This window comes from Brachycentrus maculatus, unplaced genomic scaffold, assembly GCF_059751285.1.
Source record: "Brachycentrus maculatus isolate JH-2025_06_01 unplaced genomic scaffold, ASM5975128v1 h1tg000259l, whole genome shotgun sequence".
Classification (NCBI taxonomy): domain Eukaryota; kingdom Metazoa; phylum Arthropoda; class Insecta; order Trichoptera; family Brachycentridae; genus Brachycentrus; species Brachycentrus maculatus.
Window position 1 is genome coordinate 813,449 of NW_028281010.1, and position 16,473 is coordinate 829,921.

Genomic DNA, 16,473 nt, shown 5'->3' on the forward strand with positions numbered 1-16,473 from the left:
ATCTGATTATACATATATTACTCTGAATAAGACCTATATTTCTATTCTTACACAATTCACCTCGGAATGAAAGCACATATGACAATTTTTTTAAATACGCACTATTATTATTGTTGCGGCGCGTAAAGGAAGTTGCATGAATGTGAAAGAGGAGAAAAATGTTTGCAAAAAACTGATTGGTGTGTCGTTCTATCCTCTCTGCCTCCCGCTACGGGGAAGCAGCTCAACAGACAATTGGTTATTTTTTCTTCTTTTAACCCCTTTACGTACCCGATGGTGCGTAGGGTACTGCGTCATATAGGAACAGTGTTATCTTGATCGTCAGAGGCAAGGCAATCAGCCATGCGCTTCGGCCACCAGTCCAGGGTGATATTAAATAAAAATCGTGGTGAAAAATCACTTATGTTTTATTTGACCACACTGGGAATCGAACCAGGGCCCTCCAGCACGGTAACCAAACGCACCGACCACGAAATTATCTACAGTTATCACATTCTTCTTAGTTGGTTACAAGCTTTGTGATGATGGGTTCGCTTCTTTTGCGGTCAGTCTCCACTCGTCTCTATCCTCCGCTCGTCTCACTTATATTACACCGTAATTTTTACCGGACGTCTTCTTTATCTCCGCACGCGATTTACCTGCAAAACCATGTTCTAATGCTTGAATCTCTATGACGTCATGGAAAATCCATTTAACATATCAACCAAAATCCATTTTCCATTTTCATCAAAAAATCCATATACTACCAAATGGATTTTTAAAATATCATATTAGTTTCGTTTCTGACTTGTTCGTATTTCGACTGCAGCTGTAAGCTCAATAAAAAAAATTGACGTGTGTTTCGAATACAGTTTTGGTGCATGAGTGTTTGAGTCTAAACTATAGCATAATTTGAGCTTATTTCTGCCACATAGGAATATATCTGCGACTTTATATGGCCACTTAAATTTTAAGTGGTCTTAAAAAAGTCTTAAAATGTCTCACTAGTGAGCCCTTTTTGAAGGTTTTTATTATTGATACCCTTTTAAGGCTAATTTACATAATTTTAATGCGTTTTATTATTTAAAAAAAAATAATTGGTGATTCCTCTTGTGAACCATCATCAATACTGTTTTTAATGATATGTCCAATGTACCTTTTAAAGGTCTCTTTAGGGTCATCTTAAGTACCTTTAAGAACCTTTTAAGAGATATTTCCGATGTACCTTTTAGAGGCCTCTATTGTAGAACCTTTTAAAGTCTGATGTATGTATTAGAGGCCTCTTCTGAACCATCGCAAGTACCTTTAAGAATCCTTTTACAGATATGTCCGATGTACCTTTTAGAGGCCTTTTTAAAACTGTTTTTTGAGCCCTTTTAGAGACCGATTTTAGCTTAGACTAGAGTATTTCTAAACCCCTTTTTAGATCTTAAGTTTTTTCCCCTTTTTATTAGTGTTATAAATTAGTCCTTTTAGAAACATAGAATACCTTTTGAATACTTAATTAGGATTTTAACAAACATTTTATAGAACACAATAATATCCCAATACATCATACGGTGTTATGTGAGTGCAAGGACCTAACCGAGAAAGCCTAAGTAGGGACATGACTAAGCGTTGTTGCATAAGCCGTAGCTAGAATCTGAGTCACTTTTGGCATTGGATTATTCAACAGTGCCAGGTTGTAAGCGATGAAATGCTCAGAGTTACATATTCCCTTCGTTTAATAAAAAAAAATTATGCTTAGGGTTCTTAAAAAAGACCGCACGAGTAGTGTACTTTTAAGAGATCTTAAAGTTCCTAAAAAGGACCATCCGAGTAGTGCACTTTTGAGGGATCTTAAAGTCCCTAAAAGGACCACTCGAATAGTGTTCCTTTGGGGGATCTTAATGTTCCTGAAAAGGACCTTCCGAGTAGTGTACTTTTGAAGTATCTTTAAGTTCCTAAAAAGGACTGAGTATTGTACCTTTAAGAGATCTTCAAGTCGTAAAAAAGACCACCCGAGTAGTGCACTTTTGAGGGATCTTAATGTCCCTAAAAAGGACCACCCGAGTAGTGTACCTTTGAGGGCCTCAATTTATCTTTAATTTATCATCCTAAGAGTTTAAATCCAGTGTCCGATAGAATGAATTTATGTCAAATTTTAATTTTTTAATGTTAAGTTCATCCCATTCACATTACGCACCATCGCGCTCCATGTCTAACCTTCTGCCTTCTTACTAACCGCATTCTTGGTCCATGTGCTAGTCCGCTCGCTGGTCACTGGCTTCGTACCCGGTTGTGTGGTGGTCCAATATCGACGGAGATATGTACAAATGAGTCAGTTTAGAATTGACCCAAAACCGTCCTCAGGTCCAAACTTATATTATAGCTATATATATATATATATACATATATATATATATATATATATATATATATATATATATATATATATATATATATATATATATATATATTTATATATATGGTTGTTGTATACTCGTTGTCACGTCACATAGGCCGTTCTAACACCGTAACGCAAGGCGAAAAAGCTGTCGTGTCTATTGACCTGTCCGGGGGAGTATGGCCCTACATGTGCGGCCGATACAAATCATGATTTATATCAAAACATGTTTAACCCTAGCTAACCAAACATTAGTCCACGCGACGACGCCCTTCTGGGTGCAAGTCAAGTGCACTTACTTCCCTGCACCCCGCACCCGCCAGGCTCTGTTTACGGAATACTGATTTACTGTCAATTGTCTCTTACAGTCATTCCTAATAAACCAATCTTAAGTGCCATGTAACCAGTTACTATTTTTAATAAATACTTTCGATCATTTTCACATTTTTAATTGCGTAGTCCGCCTGACTAATGTTTAGTTACTATGTATCTACAAATATAGTAGAGTTATCTAGGCGTAAACATGATTTATCGATGTTTCGTTAATTTTTGTATTAATCGTGTTTAATGGAGTCAATAAAAAAAAACGTATTTTAGGAAATATGTTTGCTTATAGAATCCATTATCATTTAAAATTATAAAAAGTATTAAAAATGTAACAACCAAAAAACTCACTCCCGGACAGGTTAGTTATAAATACCCAGACCTTCATTTTCTTCTTCATCTATGTTGAGATGTAAAATAAAATTATATCCATTTCATTTTAAATTTCATCCAATGTTTTTGGAAAATTATTCCAGATAAAAAAATACGCCAATGTCGTCCAGCCAAAATAGCTGTTTTTCATATGTTTTAAGTTGTGTTTTTTATACTACTATATGTAGTTTCGGGAGGTTCAGAAGCACTTGTGGTGGTCACCAGTTAAAATTAGCTCTTGCTCAATACATTATCAAAGCATCACTTTTGAAAACACAATTTTTGGGTAGTTTTTTGAAGTCCATATGTGGTGGCACAGTATTGCACGTAATCCTTCATAATTTTTCATATAAAAATTCAATTTCATCATTCACATATATTATTTAAGTGTGGTTCGGCTCGAATTATCATTCAAACCCTTCTCGACATCGTTATCTGCCACGAACAAGGTCCGGGGTTCAATTCCCGACCCGGCAGACGTCAAAAAAGACCCGTGATTGTAGATCAATGTCTGTCGAATAATTTTCTGATTTTTTCCATTCAAAAATCTTGTGATTTTCAAAAATCAAAAAAAAAATCGCGGTCAGAATTACAAGATCATCTCGTCTCGGCGACTCTGTCTAACAGCTAAGCTTGGTGGCTTCCGCAAACGCCGTTTGGACTAGCTGCTGACTTGGGCTTATGTGGAGAGCGTTGTGTAACACTAACCCTGGGTCGTATCGTGTCTTATGCATCGTATGTCTCGGGTTAAAAGTGCTAAATTGACACTGACCTCTCAAATGTCATCATTGCCCCAAATTTTAGTATCGCGGCAGTCGAAAATGTTACGAGTGCTCCAAATTTAATCTTTGGAGTAGTTGGAAATGTAACAAATATTCAAAATTTAAGCTTTGGAGTATTTGAAAATGTTACGAGTACTCAAAATTTAAGCTTTGGAGTATTTGACAATGTTATGGGTACTCAAAATTTAAGATTTGGAGTATTTGACAATGTTACGAGTACTCAAAATTTAAGCTTTGAAGTATTTGAAAATGTTATGAGTACTCAAAATTTGGAGCTTTGGAGTAGTCGCGAATATTACAAGTTTTCAAAATTGAAACATTGGACTAGTCAAAAATGTTACAATTACTCAAAATTTAAGCTTTGGTGTAGTCGAACATGTTACAAGTTCACCAAATTTAAGTTTTGGTGGAGTCGAAAATATTACACGGATATATCTTCACAATTTTCACGACCTTTTTAACAAACATCACGTCCACTTTAGACGAAATCCCGCAAATGTGACAATAGCTGATTTCAACCGCTTGCGACCATTTTCCCAGATCCTACCACACCGCTGATGAAGACACTCGAGGTGTCAATTTAGCATTTCGACCGACCATCCGGCCGCGGGCATGTCTAATCAGTGCGCTTTGTGTCTCTAGGTCATGGTGACGAATGTGACGTCGCTGCTGAAGACGGTGAAGGCAGTGGAGGACGAGCACACGAGGGGGACGCGCGCCCTGGAGGCCACCATAGAAGCCATAGCGCAGGAGATACGGGTAATTGTCATGGTGTTTTCATTTATTTACTAAATATATACGTGACCAATCCTGTGTTAAACCAATATGAAATCTATTTATTGTAACTGCAGACAATTGGTAATATTCCATATTGCATTGTTGGGTTATATATCCAAAATAAAACAAGGTGTTTTTTGGATTGAATTCTACATTTATTTATGTATATGTTAATACGTGACGCGTTTCGTCTTCTTAGGACATTATCAAACACTGACAGTGTTTGATAATGTCCTAAGAAGACGAAACATATTAAGATACGTCACGTATTAAGATATACATAAATAAATGTAGAATTCAATCCAACAAAAACCTTGTTTTATTTTGGATATATACTTTTTCAAGGGCAATATTAAGCCAGTAAGATATCAAATAGTCAATGATCACGTTTTTGCAAAACAAAGCACTTGGTCACTTTCTCCTGTATGACTACGATATATTCCATTGTCCATTCATGGGTCCGCCTCCGTAGTGTAATGGTTGGCACGCTCGGCTACCGTTCTGGAGGTCCCGGGTTCGATTCCCAGGGGAGTCAAATAAATATAAGTGATTTTTCCACTCTAATACTTGTTTAATATTACCCTGGACGGGTACCTGAAGCGGAGGGCTGGATCGCCTTTCCTTCGTGTGTTAACACGATCAAGATAACACTGTGTTTATATAATGCAGTGCCCTATGCACCATTGGGGTGCGGATAAGGGTTTGAATTTTTTTAATTAATTTATGAGTAACACTTTTATTTTTAGTTTCAATATTTAATGACTTTGTGGACAATGGGAGCGAGTTATACAAGTTTATTGCACAGTAAACAAAGTTCTTTGGGCCGAAAGAGAACTGTGGAGGTCCCAAAAGGGACGGCTTTGGGACTGGACAAGAAGGCTGAAGTGAGTAAAGTTGTAATGAATGAATGCTCGGTGCGTTGCAGCTGCTGCTCGCGCCCGGGGCGCCCAAGCTGACGGCCACGCCCGAGGAGCTGGTGCGCTGCACCAAGGCCATCACGGTCGCCACGGCCAAGGCCGTCGCGGCGGGCAACTCGGCCAAGCAGGACGACGTCATCGCGGCGGCCAACATCGGCCGGCGGGCCATCGGAGACATGCTAGCCATCTGCAAGGTAACGCAAACCGCCTGTAACTTTAAAAAAAAAATTTTTGGGGGTCAAGGGATCTCGCATCCTAAGGGATTAGTCATAATTGTCATTGCGATGATATTAGGTCTATTGTGACCTCCCTCTGTATTGCAGCTCACTGCCAAGACCTACGTGAGTCATGTAACTCGCGACCTGTCTTGGTGGTAGGAGGTTCACCTTCTCGGAGTCCAGTAGAGGTCCTCCGAGGATGTGACTTCGTTTGTGAGCAAGTGCGTCACAATTGTAGAGAATGTGGATTGGCGTTTCGTTATCCTCCATACAAAATCTGCATACTGGGGAGTCATGAAGTGAGATTTTTGTCATGTGTTTGCCTGTAACTTTATACATGATAAAACTAGCTAAGGGTACCATACAACAAGCTAGGACACAAAATGCCCAACCCTCTTCTAGTGGAACGGAAGGCCTGTTGACGACAGTCAGCAGTCTGCCTTCTCCTGAAGAGTGCAACGTGGTTTCCTCCCAGTAATGAGCAAATGCTGACAAGTTCCCGATTGGCCCACACTAGATTATCCCTCCTGTTCCCAACACAGTGCTATTTCTATGTAACAAAAAAAATTAAAACAAATTTTATTAAAACTTGCCCAAAACAATGTTTACTAACCCTTTAATGCCAGAAGGTTTTAAGATGGCTGCGCCCAGCAGGCTGTGATTTTTTTCCATCATCAGATCATTAAAATAAAATCGTAATAATTTTATTTTATAGACCCGATGATGGAATGATTTTCTGTAACCTGTAGTCACGAATAAGTGTTTATAAAAGTGGTATTACACAAAGCGGACGATGGGTGATAAGGAGAGTGATCCATCAATTGATCTAAAAACCTTGTATATTATAAGTTAGGTAAATAATAAATGCAGTCCCATCTAAAAATAAAAAGTTTTGGCCAACTCCAGGCCAGACCACTCAGTTCGCTGACTCTGTCTCTCTCTGTGGCAGGGCGCCGCGTACAAGTGCGCCGAGACGGCCGAGCTGCGCGAGCGCGCGCTGGGCGCGGGGCACGCGGCCGCCAGCGCGTACCGCGAGCTGCTGCTGGGCGTGCTGCGCGCCGTGCAGGGCGCGCCCGCCGCGCGCGCCGCCTTCCCCGACCTGGGCCGCGCCGTCGCGCAGGCCGCCGCCGAGATCGTGGCCGCTGCCGAGGCCCTCAAAGGTATACATTCTACCCGAGTGGTCCTTTTTAGGGAATATTGAAGTAAGGTCCTAAAAAGGGTCACTAATAAACATGCATACTACTCGAGTGGTCATTTTTGGGAACATCGAAGTAAGGTCCTAAAAAGGGTCACTAATAAACATGCATACTAATCGGGTGGTCCTTTTTAGTTACTTTGAAATAAGATCCTAAAAAGGGTCGCTAATAAATATACATACTACTTGGGTGGACCTTTTAGGAACTTTGTATAAAGGTCCTAAAAAGGGTCACATATCAACATACATACTACTCGGGTGGTCCTATTTAAGATTTTTGAAATAAGGTCCCTAAAGGGTCACTAGGTCCTTTTTGAGGACTGTCACTACGGAGGCGAGCAAAAGATAGATCTTCTATTCTATTTTATTCTTAAAAATCAATAACATCAATGATTATCATGTTTCAATGAGAAACAGGTATAAAGATTCATATCAATACTTTTTTTACTGTCCTTTTTGGGATCATAAATATATGCACCCAATAGGTGTTCGAGGCAAGGGCGCAATTAGCTCTACAGACAGTATACAGTGATGATATTGATAATTTTTTTCACATTTGGACAAGGCACAGCATAGATCCTGAAAAAGGCCACTGATGTTGGAATTTAGTGAATTATGCATTGATGGTGTTGTATCGCGTCAGGTACGGACTGGGTGGACCCCGACGACCCGACCGTCATCGCGGAGAATGAACTCCTCGGCGCCGCGGCGTCCATCGATGCGGCGGCTAACAAGCTCGCCGCCCTGAGGCCCAGGAAGAGCATCAAGGTACCCTTCATCGACCACTACTATACATGTACTTTAACTCTTACCACTCTGCAGGCCAGACATTCTGGCCCGTATGATTCTAGTAGGCAGCTCCGTGGGCCACAATGTCTGGCCCACAGCAGGTATAACTTTAATCACTGATTTCTCTATCACCCAAGTATATTCTACCATAAAATATTTCAGATAAATACAGTTCATCGTAATTAACACGGTCATACGAATTGCCAGACAGAGTGTCCCAAAATTAGGGAACGAAAATATTTATTTTAATCGGTAGAAAAACGTCGCATATTTTTGATCAGAGTAGCTGATCAGTTATGAGAAAAAATGGTCAGAGTGGAAAGGGTTAAATACTATACAATGTCACCGAAAAATAATGCCAACATTTAAAAATATTATGGCATCGAAACCCTTTATGTTATACTGGTAATTTTGTCACTGAACGCTAGCTGGTGAACGTAAGTTTTAATTCTGATGTGACATGACCTTTCTATGCGCACACTAGCCGCGCAGTAGCCAAGGTAGCGAATTTCTGCCCCTATCTTTTAGACAGTTACTCCTGAAATGATTGCGACCAACAGTGCATACATCGAAATATACTAAAGTAAGAAAAATATGTACCTTTTTCTGCACATTTTAAGTTTAAAACCATTGAATTACCTTTAATTGTTTTTATGTAACAGTTATTTCAAATGTTGGGTATTTTTTTCGATGACGCTATATTTGTACTTAAATTACTATATATATATATATATATATATATATATATATATATATATATATATATATATATATATATATATATATATATATATATATATATATGTACTCAGATTGTGAGTATTTCTGCCACTCTACTTGTACTCCAATCCAAGATCATTATAGTATTGCTGTTACTATGTTTGTACTTATGAAGAGTTTTTTTGTACTTATGAAGTATTGTAGCTTTCAAATATATCTTTATATAACTCATTGTGTTTATACTCTTATTTTTTAAAAGATGAATCATTATCTTGTCTTTACTAAACTTTGAAATTGAAAATAATTACATATATTCTGGCTGTGCTAGCCTTTGAAAAGATGAATTATATGCAGGCTGTGCTGGCCTTTGGACAAAAGATTTATATACTGGCTGTGCTGGCCTTTGGAAAGAAGAATTATATGCGGGCTGTGCTGGACATTGAAAAGAAGAATTATTTACTGGTTGAGCTGGCCTTTGGAAAGAAGAATGACAATCTGGCTGTGCTGGCCTTTGGAAAGAAGAATTATATGCGGGCTGTGCTGGACATTGAAAAGAAGAACTATTTACTGGTTGAGCTGGCCTTTGGAAAGAAGAATGACAATCTGGCTGTGCTGGCCTTTGCGATGACATCATCCGTTGGTCGTTCCGGACTTTGCTGCAATGCCGGTTACCGTAAGATATGTTTGATATTCTTGGTTGTGTTTTATGATCAACCGAGAATCAGACATATTGTACGGTGGCCGGACCCATCGCCGACCAGACACTGCGTCCTGCGGGAGAGGACGGGGAGCCACGGCGACATTACACATCCCTGTTTAACACACGTTTAGAGATGAAATTGAAACACTTACCAGTGTTATCTGGGTGGGCTCGGACTGAAAGTGTGTTTTGTGTCCCTCTAGGAGGCGGACGAGACGCTGAACTTTGACGAGATGATTCTGGAGGCTGCCAAGTCCATCATAGCGGCCACCTCCGCGCTGGTCAGGGCCGCCAGCGCCGCACAAAGGGAACTTATCGACCAGGTACGCAGTCTCCATAAAAAATACTTAAATGGCCCTATACAAGATCAATGTTAGATTATTTAAATGGCCGTTTTAACAACGATTGGTTTTTTAAATTGTTTTAATATCTCCATAAAAGATCATTTTAATAATGGATCATTTTTCAACTATTTGAATGTCCCCATAAAAGACCATTTTTTTATGTTTGAAATATTCCCATAAGAAATTATTATTTATGTTGTTGGAAAGTTCCCATAAACGATCATTATTTGATTTAAATGTCACCATACAGAATCATTTTTTGATTATTTTAATGTCCCCATAAATTTTTTTAATGATTTTATTTACCCCATAAAAGATCATTATTTGACTTGTTTGAATGTTTCCATAAAAGATCACCATTTGAATTGCCTAAATAACCCCATAAAAGATCACTGTTTGATTGTTCAAATGTATCCATAAAGGATTTAAATATGTCTCGTTTAAATATCCCCACAAAAGATCACCATTTGAGTTGCCTAAATGACCCCATAAAAGACCACTGTTTGATTGTTCAAGTGTGTCCATAAAGGATTTTAATTTGTCTCGTTTAAATATCCCCATAAAGATCAACATTTGACTTGTTCGAATGTCCCCATAAAAGACCGTTGTCTGATTGTGGTCGTTGTGTGTCCCCAGGGCAAGGTAGCCCGCCGGCCGCTGCACTCGTCGGACGACGGGCAGTGGTCGGAGGGGCTGGTGTCGGCGGCGCGCCTGGCCGCCGCGGCCGCGCACTCGCTGGCCGAGAGCGCCAACGCGCTCGTGCAGGGGCTCGGCAGCGAGGAGCGCCTCGTCTCCAGCGCCAAGCAGGTGGCCAGCTCCACAGCGCAGCTGCTCGTCGCGTGCAAGGTACGTCTGACCAATCATACCAGTGGCCATTGGCATGTGCAATGTTCACGGGATTCTGTTTTGAATATTGAAAGCGTTAACTTTGTAAATCATATTGATATATTATTTTGTGAAATAAATACTTTGTTTTTTGATCCACTCACATAGTCACTCACATCAAGTCTTTTTATTTCTCAAAATAATATTCACGGGATTCAATCATGCTAGCGCGCATTAGCGTGTGCAATGTTCACGGGATTCAATTACGCTGGTGGCCATTGGCGTGTATAAAGTATGACCAACTCAAGCAAGCTAGTGGCCATTGGCGGGTGCAAGGCACAGATGATTCAATTACGCTTGTGGCCATTAGCGTGTACAAAGTGTGACCAACTCAAGCAAGCTAGTGACCATTGGCGGGTGCAAGGTACGGATGACTCAATCACGCTAGTGGCCATTGGCGGATGCAAGGTACGGCTGACTCAATCACAACCAAGCATACTAGTGGCCATTGGTGGGTACAAGGTGCACCCGACTTAATCATGCCAGTGGCCATTGGCGTGCGAAAATATGCTCGACTCAATCATGCTAGTGGCCATTGGTGGATACAAGGTACGGCTAATTTAATCACTGCCAAGCTTACTAGCGGCAATTGGCGTGCGCAAGTTTCGCCTGATTTAATCACGCTAGTGGCCATTGTCATGTGCAAGGTACGGCTGACTCAAACACGCTAGTGGCCATTGGCCATTACGAATCGGCTGTTAATGTGTAAGTGCCGCATGACGAGGGATGATGATAGTTGAATGTCGTGTATTTTAATGATCTGTTTACACGCGGCCACTATCGTCTCGGCTCAGCGGAATTTCTAACGATCGCGTGTCTGCTTCCAGGTTAAAGCGGACCCCAACTCGGAGTCGACGCGCCGCCTGCAGGCCGCGGGCAACGCGGTCATCAAGTCCACGGACAACCTGGTGCGCGCCGCGCAGCGCGCCATCTCGCACGAGGAGGAGCGCCACCTCGTGCTCAACACCAAGATGGTGGGCGGCATCGCGCAGGAGATAGACGCCAGGTAACCACGAGTCACTAGCGGTCGCGACGCTTGCGGGGATAGTTGCGGGGGGTTGTAAAACATGTAGAAACGTGTCTCACGAGTGGTTGTAACACGTAGATATGTAGTTACAAGGGGTTGCAACATAGTGATGCAGTCAAAATGGGTCATAACACATTTAGAAATAGTCACGAGGAGTTGTAACACATGTTGAAAAAATCAAACATAAAATGTAATCAAAAGATATCGTAATACATAGAGATGTAATCAAAAGAGGTTCTTACATATAATGATATAATCAGAAGGGGTCGTAACACATTTAGAAATAGTGATGAGGGGTGGTTACACATGTAGAAATAGTCACGAGGGGTTGTAACACATGTAGAAATAGTCGCAAGAAATTGTTACACACGTAGAAATAGCCACGAAGGGTTGTAACACACATAGAAAAAGTCACGAGGGGTTGTAACACATGTAGAAATAGTCACGAGGAGTTGTAACACATAGAAATAGTCACGAGGGGTTGTAACACATAGATATGTAGTCAAAAGGGGTCGTAACACAAGTAGAAATAGTCACAATGGGTTGTAACAAGTGTAGAAACATATCTTACTAGCGGTTGTAACGTATGCAGATTTTGGTTCAACAATTTGTTTGTCTCCTCCAAGATCTGAGGTGCTGCGCATCGAGCGAGAGCTGGACGAGGCCAGGGGCCGCCTGATGGCCATCCGCCAGGCCAAGTACAAGCTCAAGGGCGGCGACACGTCGGGAGACGACACCGACACGGAGATCACGCTGCACTCGCACCTGGTCAACCAGTCCACGAGCCCCTTCCAGCAGGCGCGGACCCTCAACCAGACCGGCTCGTCCTTCAACCAGACCAACTCCTCGTTCAACCAGACCAGCTCCTTCAACCAGAGCAGCTCGTTCAACCAGACCGGCTCCTCCTGGGGCCAGGCGGGCCCGCCCCGGCTGTCCACCTTCTCCTCGCCGCAGCAGGCCATCGAGAAGACCAAGTACCCGTCGCCGCCGCCGCCCAACCCGCCGCCGCCCATGTCCACCAACCTGTCCACGTTCTCGCGCACCGTCGGCGCCTCCACGGCCGCCAGCGCGACCGACGCCGCGCCCGCGCAGAACTACGAGGGATTCACGACACGGTAACATTTATTTTGAATAACCTTTTATGGTGTAAAACATAACCTTATATATTATCACTCATCACTATCCTCGTAATAAGGAAAATTTGCAAAGATGATTTGTGGCAGCTTAACCAAAGGAAAAAAACATGCAGAAATCTGGATTGGTACCCATTCTTTTTAAATAGTGAATAAAACAATGTCTTGAGAGTGGCCCTTAAAAGGACCCGTCTCAAAAAATACTGCACCCAAAAAGGACCAACTTTAAAAATTGTTATTTTGATCGTAATTATGTAATCATAATAACACATTTTTATGGTTGGTCCTTTTTGGGGTCAAATCCTTTAGACGGGTCCTTTTTCGGACCTCTCTTAAGACACTGTTTTAATCCCTATTTTTTTTAAATAATATTTTTTTAGAAGGTCCTTTATGGGTACAATCCTTTTTGAGATGAGTCCTTTTTATGACCTCTCTTAAGACATTGTTTTTATCACCATTTACAAAATATATACATTTGCACAATATCTGTCGGTGAATGCATTTCCTGATATGCAGCACAGTGCCCTATGCATCATTCCGTACATTTTCTTTATTGCACATATGTTTCTTGTATTTTATTTGATGTTAAATTTCTCTCAACTAATTGTGTTTCTTCTCTTTCTCCCGGATTGCTGCTCGGAATAATCATCACAACGATTAATCGATTTCGTAACACAAAACCCGCTTAAACACAATTTTACATTAATTCGCAAACACAATTTTACATTAATTCACAAACACAATTTTACATTAATTCACAAACACAATTTTACATTAATTCGCAAACACAATTTTACATTAATTTATAAACACAATTTTACATTAATTCACAAACACAATTTTACATTAATTCGCACACACAATTTTACATTAATTCGCACACACAATTTTACATTAATTAACAAACGCAATTTTAATGAATTCACAAATATAATTTTGCATTAATTCACAAACTCAATCTTACAATAACTGAAAAACACTAATTTTAATTGAATGGCAAAATTTGCACATGAATTCATCTATTTATGTAAAATTTAATTATTCAAACACAATTTGCCATGAATTCAACAATGGATTTTGCACACAATTTAACATAAATTCAATTTGATCGCTTCTCGCTGATGATAATTTGGCAGATAGCTTTTTGAAATCTTAAGAATTAAAACTTAATTTTAGATTGTTTTAATGCATTAGAGTCATTTTGTCGCTGTAAAAATGAATTGACTGCATCAGCGACGGACCGGTGTGGCGTCGTCACGCGGAGGTGTGTGTACGTCGATGACGTTTTGTTGTTTTTGTCGTTGTTTTGTTCCTAGATGTCTGTCTGTTGTCACTCTCCATACATTCACAACTACGTACAATGCAATTTTATCAATAGTACGCTTAAGTATTGTATTTTTCACTTTTTAGTTTATACCCGTCGTAATAGAAACACATCTTTTGAGATTTTATTTTGGTTTTTACAGGGCTTACGACCGTCATGGGCTGCTTTAAGTGATCACTACACTATTCAAATTCTATAAGCTACAATAATAAAAATGAAAATGATATTTTCTGGCGTTTCTCATGTGTGTGATTATAATCCAGGATTCGGACCTCACATACTATTAAAAGAGTTTCTGTTGAATGAAAAGCTTCTTTTCATCTCACCAATAGATGTCTCTAGTGAAGTTCTAGTGATTCAAGAACAGTGTTTCGAAATTGGTTCATATATATAGAACTTCCAAGAATTTGAGTAGTGCGGTTGTCAATCACGGGTAGATTGGTGAATGTTATACGTGTGTAAAGGGATCACTTAACCAGCCCATGATAGATCGTCAGCCCTATGAATGATCAAACGTCCATACTCTTCTTCATCTATGTTGAGATTTAAAATAAAATTCTCATTTGAGTTACATAACAGTGTTGACGGCATTCTCTATATCCAAAATTGTGAGGCATTAAAATCCTTTTTTGAATATGTCCGCGAAAATTAAAAAATAAAAAATCCATAGTATATTTTGTATTTATTCATATTAATACAAAATTATTGTAGAATTTTGTATTTTTTGATACCCTCGTATTCTTTGGTTTCGACTTGTCACCGCGGGCTGGCATCTGTAGCGTAAGACTGGTCACCTTTCCTTGGCATAATTTTTATATTTACGATTGATATAGCTGCATCTACGCCGCTCAGCGCCTTGTGCACCATTGAACGCTCAGCCGCGAGATTTTATAACAACATATTAACATTTTAAAAGATGTGGTTTTATTATTTTTTAATTTATTTTATTTATTTTTTATTTATACAACTTTAGGAATGTTTAATACCGAAATTCCCGAGAGCACTAATCACTCTCACAACGAATACTACAAAATGCCTGTTGATGTTGTTATCAATTTGTTTTCTTTTCTCTTTAAATTGCAGAGACCCTAACACCTCTAACAGAGAGTAAGTGTTTAGTCACAGAATGGCCGCACGGGCATCTGCACATACTATGTGCCCGTCGCGCCAATATTATTGCAACCGTATTCCGACCCCTGTCTTGCCAACCCCAATGCATTTTGCTATAACACGGAATGAAATATTACGTTATTAACTTTTTGATTCTCCGGGAATTTAACATATTGATTCCCTTAAATTTAACATTTTGATACTTGGGAATTTAAAGTTTAAATTCCCAGAATTTAACACATTTATGCCTAGGAATATTAACACGTAAGTTCCTGTTGATGTAACTTCTAAATTACTAGAAATTAAATGTTTTGATAACTGATAATTTGCTTAAAGTTACCAGGAATCAGCTATCTGCAATAGATTCTTAGGAAATCTTTATTAGATTCTTGGGAATTTAACATTTTGTTTGAAATTTTCAGTGCATTTTTTTCATTTCTACTAGATTCGTTGGAAATTATTATTAGATTCTTGGGAATTTAACACATAGTTTCTTGGATATTTTTATATAAATTCCCATAAGTATATTAAATTCATTTATATTTTGCAATAGATTCACAGAAATCAGTCATTAGATTCTTGAGTATTTATTATTTAAATTCCTGAGAATTTAGTTACAAATTTAACATTAGATTCCCGGGATTTTTACCCCGATAATAACAATAATTTAGTTTACCCCAAAACTTGCCCTGTTTTGTATCGGATGGAATGTTTTTATTTACCCACACATTCATAATTGTTTTGTATAAAAAAAATTATAATTTATTTATTTATTTTATAATTTAAGCTATGTTATTGATCTCTTTTTTAATTTTATGTTTGATTTATTTTAAGCATATTTGGTGTTGGCAATTTTTTTTCAAATGACTTTGTATTGATAATAACTAATGCATGGTTATTGTAGAAAAAAGTATCCCCGTATTAATCCCATAGTGATTCCATTTAAAAAAATTCCCTTAAAAATATCCCATTTTAAATTTTTCAAATTATGTATTGAAATTTTTAATTTCAGCCTGTAACACCTTGAGTATTTAATGCACGTATTTTGTAATTTGAACTAATATTTTTTTGTTTTTATTTCTTTTCTTTTGCCCTGTACTATGGCCGTTTGGCGTCTTCTGGAATGCATGGTCCGTCCACTCTGTAACAACTAATCTGTTTGCTTTCGGGAAATGGAAACGTTGTCGCGTAACGCACATTTCAACCGCCAACATTGAATGCCGTCGGAAACGCGTGGATCTGCCGCCAACGGAACGGAATCGTTTATCGTGCCAAATGAATAATGGAAAATCATTGAAATTCACCCGTTATAATCTGATTTGAACCTAAAATAAACATGTTTCGAATTGAAATTAATCAAAATCGACATGTTATAAATTGAAATGAATATGAAACCACAAAATTTATATCTGAAATGAATATCAAATCACCTGTTGATTGAAATGAATCTAAATCGACATGTTCGAAATGAAATTAATATAATATCACATG

The 16,473-nt window shown here is 39.1% G+C and overlaps 1 protein-coding gene across 9 annotated transcripts in view; it reads left to right on the top strand.

Moving 5' to 3' along the window:
* The window catches only part of rhea (Talin_middle and talin-RS domain-containing protein rhea), a 142,521-nt gene that overhangs the window by 111,477 nt on the left and 14,571 nt on the right, over positions 1-16,473 (top strand). For 4 of the 9 annotated variants that reach the window (XM_088265982.1, XM_088265980.1, XM_088265985.1 and 1 more), the window contains 8 exons: positions 4,486-4,602; positions 5,546-5,731; positions 6,705-6,915; positions 7,594-7,718; positions 9,363-9,482; positions 10,140-10,349; positions 11,216-11,394; positions 12,042-12,530. In XM_088265982.1, the coding sequence (XP_088122108.1) occupies positions 4,486-4,602; positions 5,546-5,731; positions 6,705-6,915; positions 7,594-7,718; positions 9,363-9,482; positions 10,140-10,349; positions 11,216-11,394; positions 12,042-12,530 (1,637 nt within the window). Of the gene's footprint in view, positions 1-4,485; positions 4,603-5,545; positions 5,732-6,704; positions 6,916-7,593; positions 7,719-9,362; positions 9,483-10,139; positions 10,350-11,215; positions 11,395-12,041; positions 12,531-13,684; positions 13,813-14,955; positions 14,980-16,473 lie in introns of those variants that run through there. The other 5 variants (XM_088265979.1, XM_088265984.1, XM_088265986.1 and 2 more) reach the window with 3 other exon arrangements.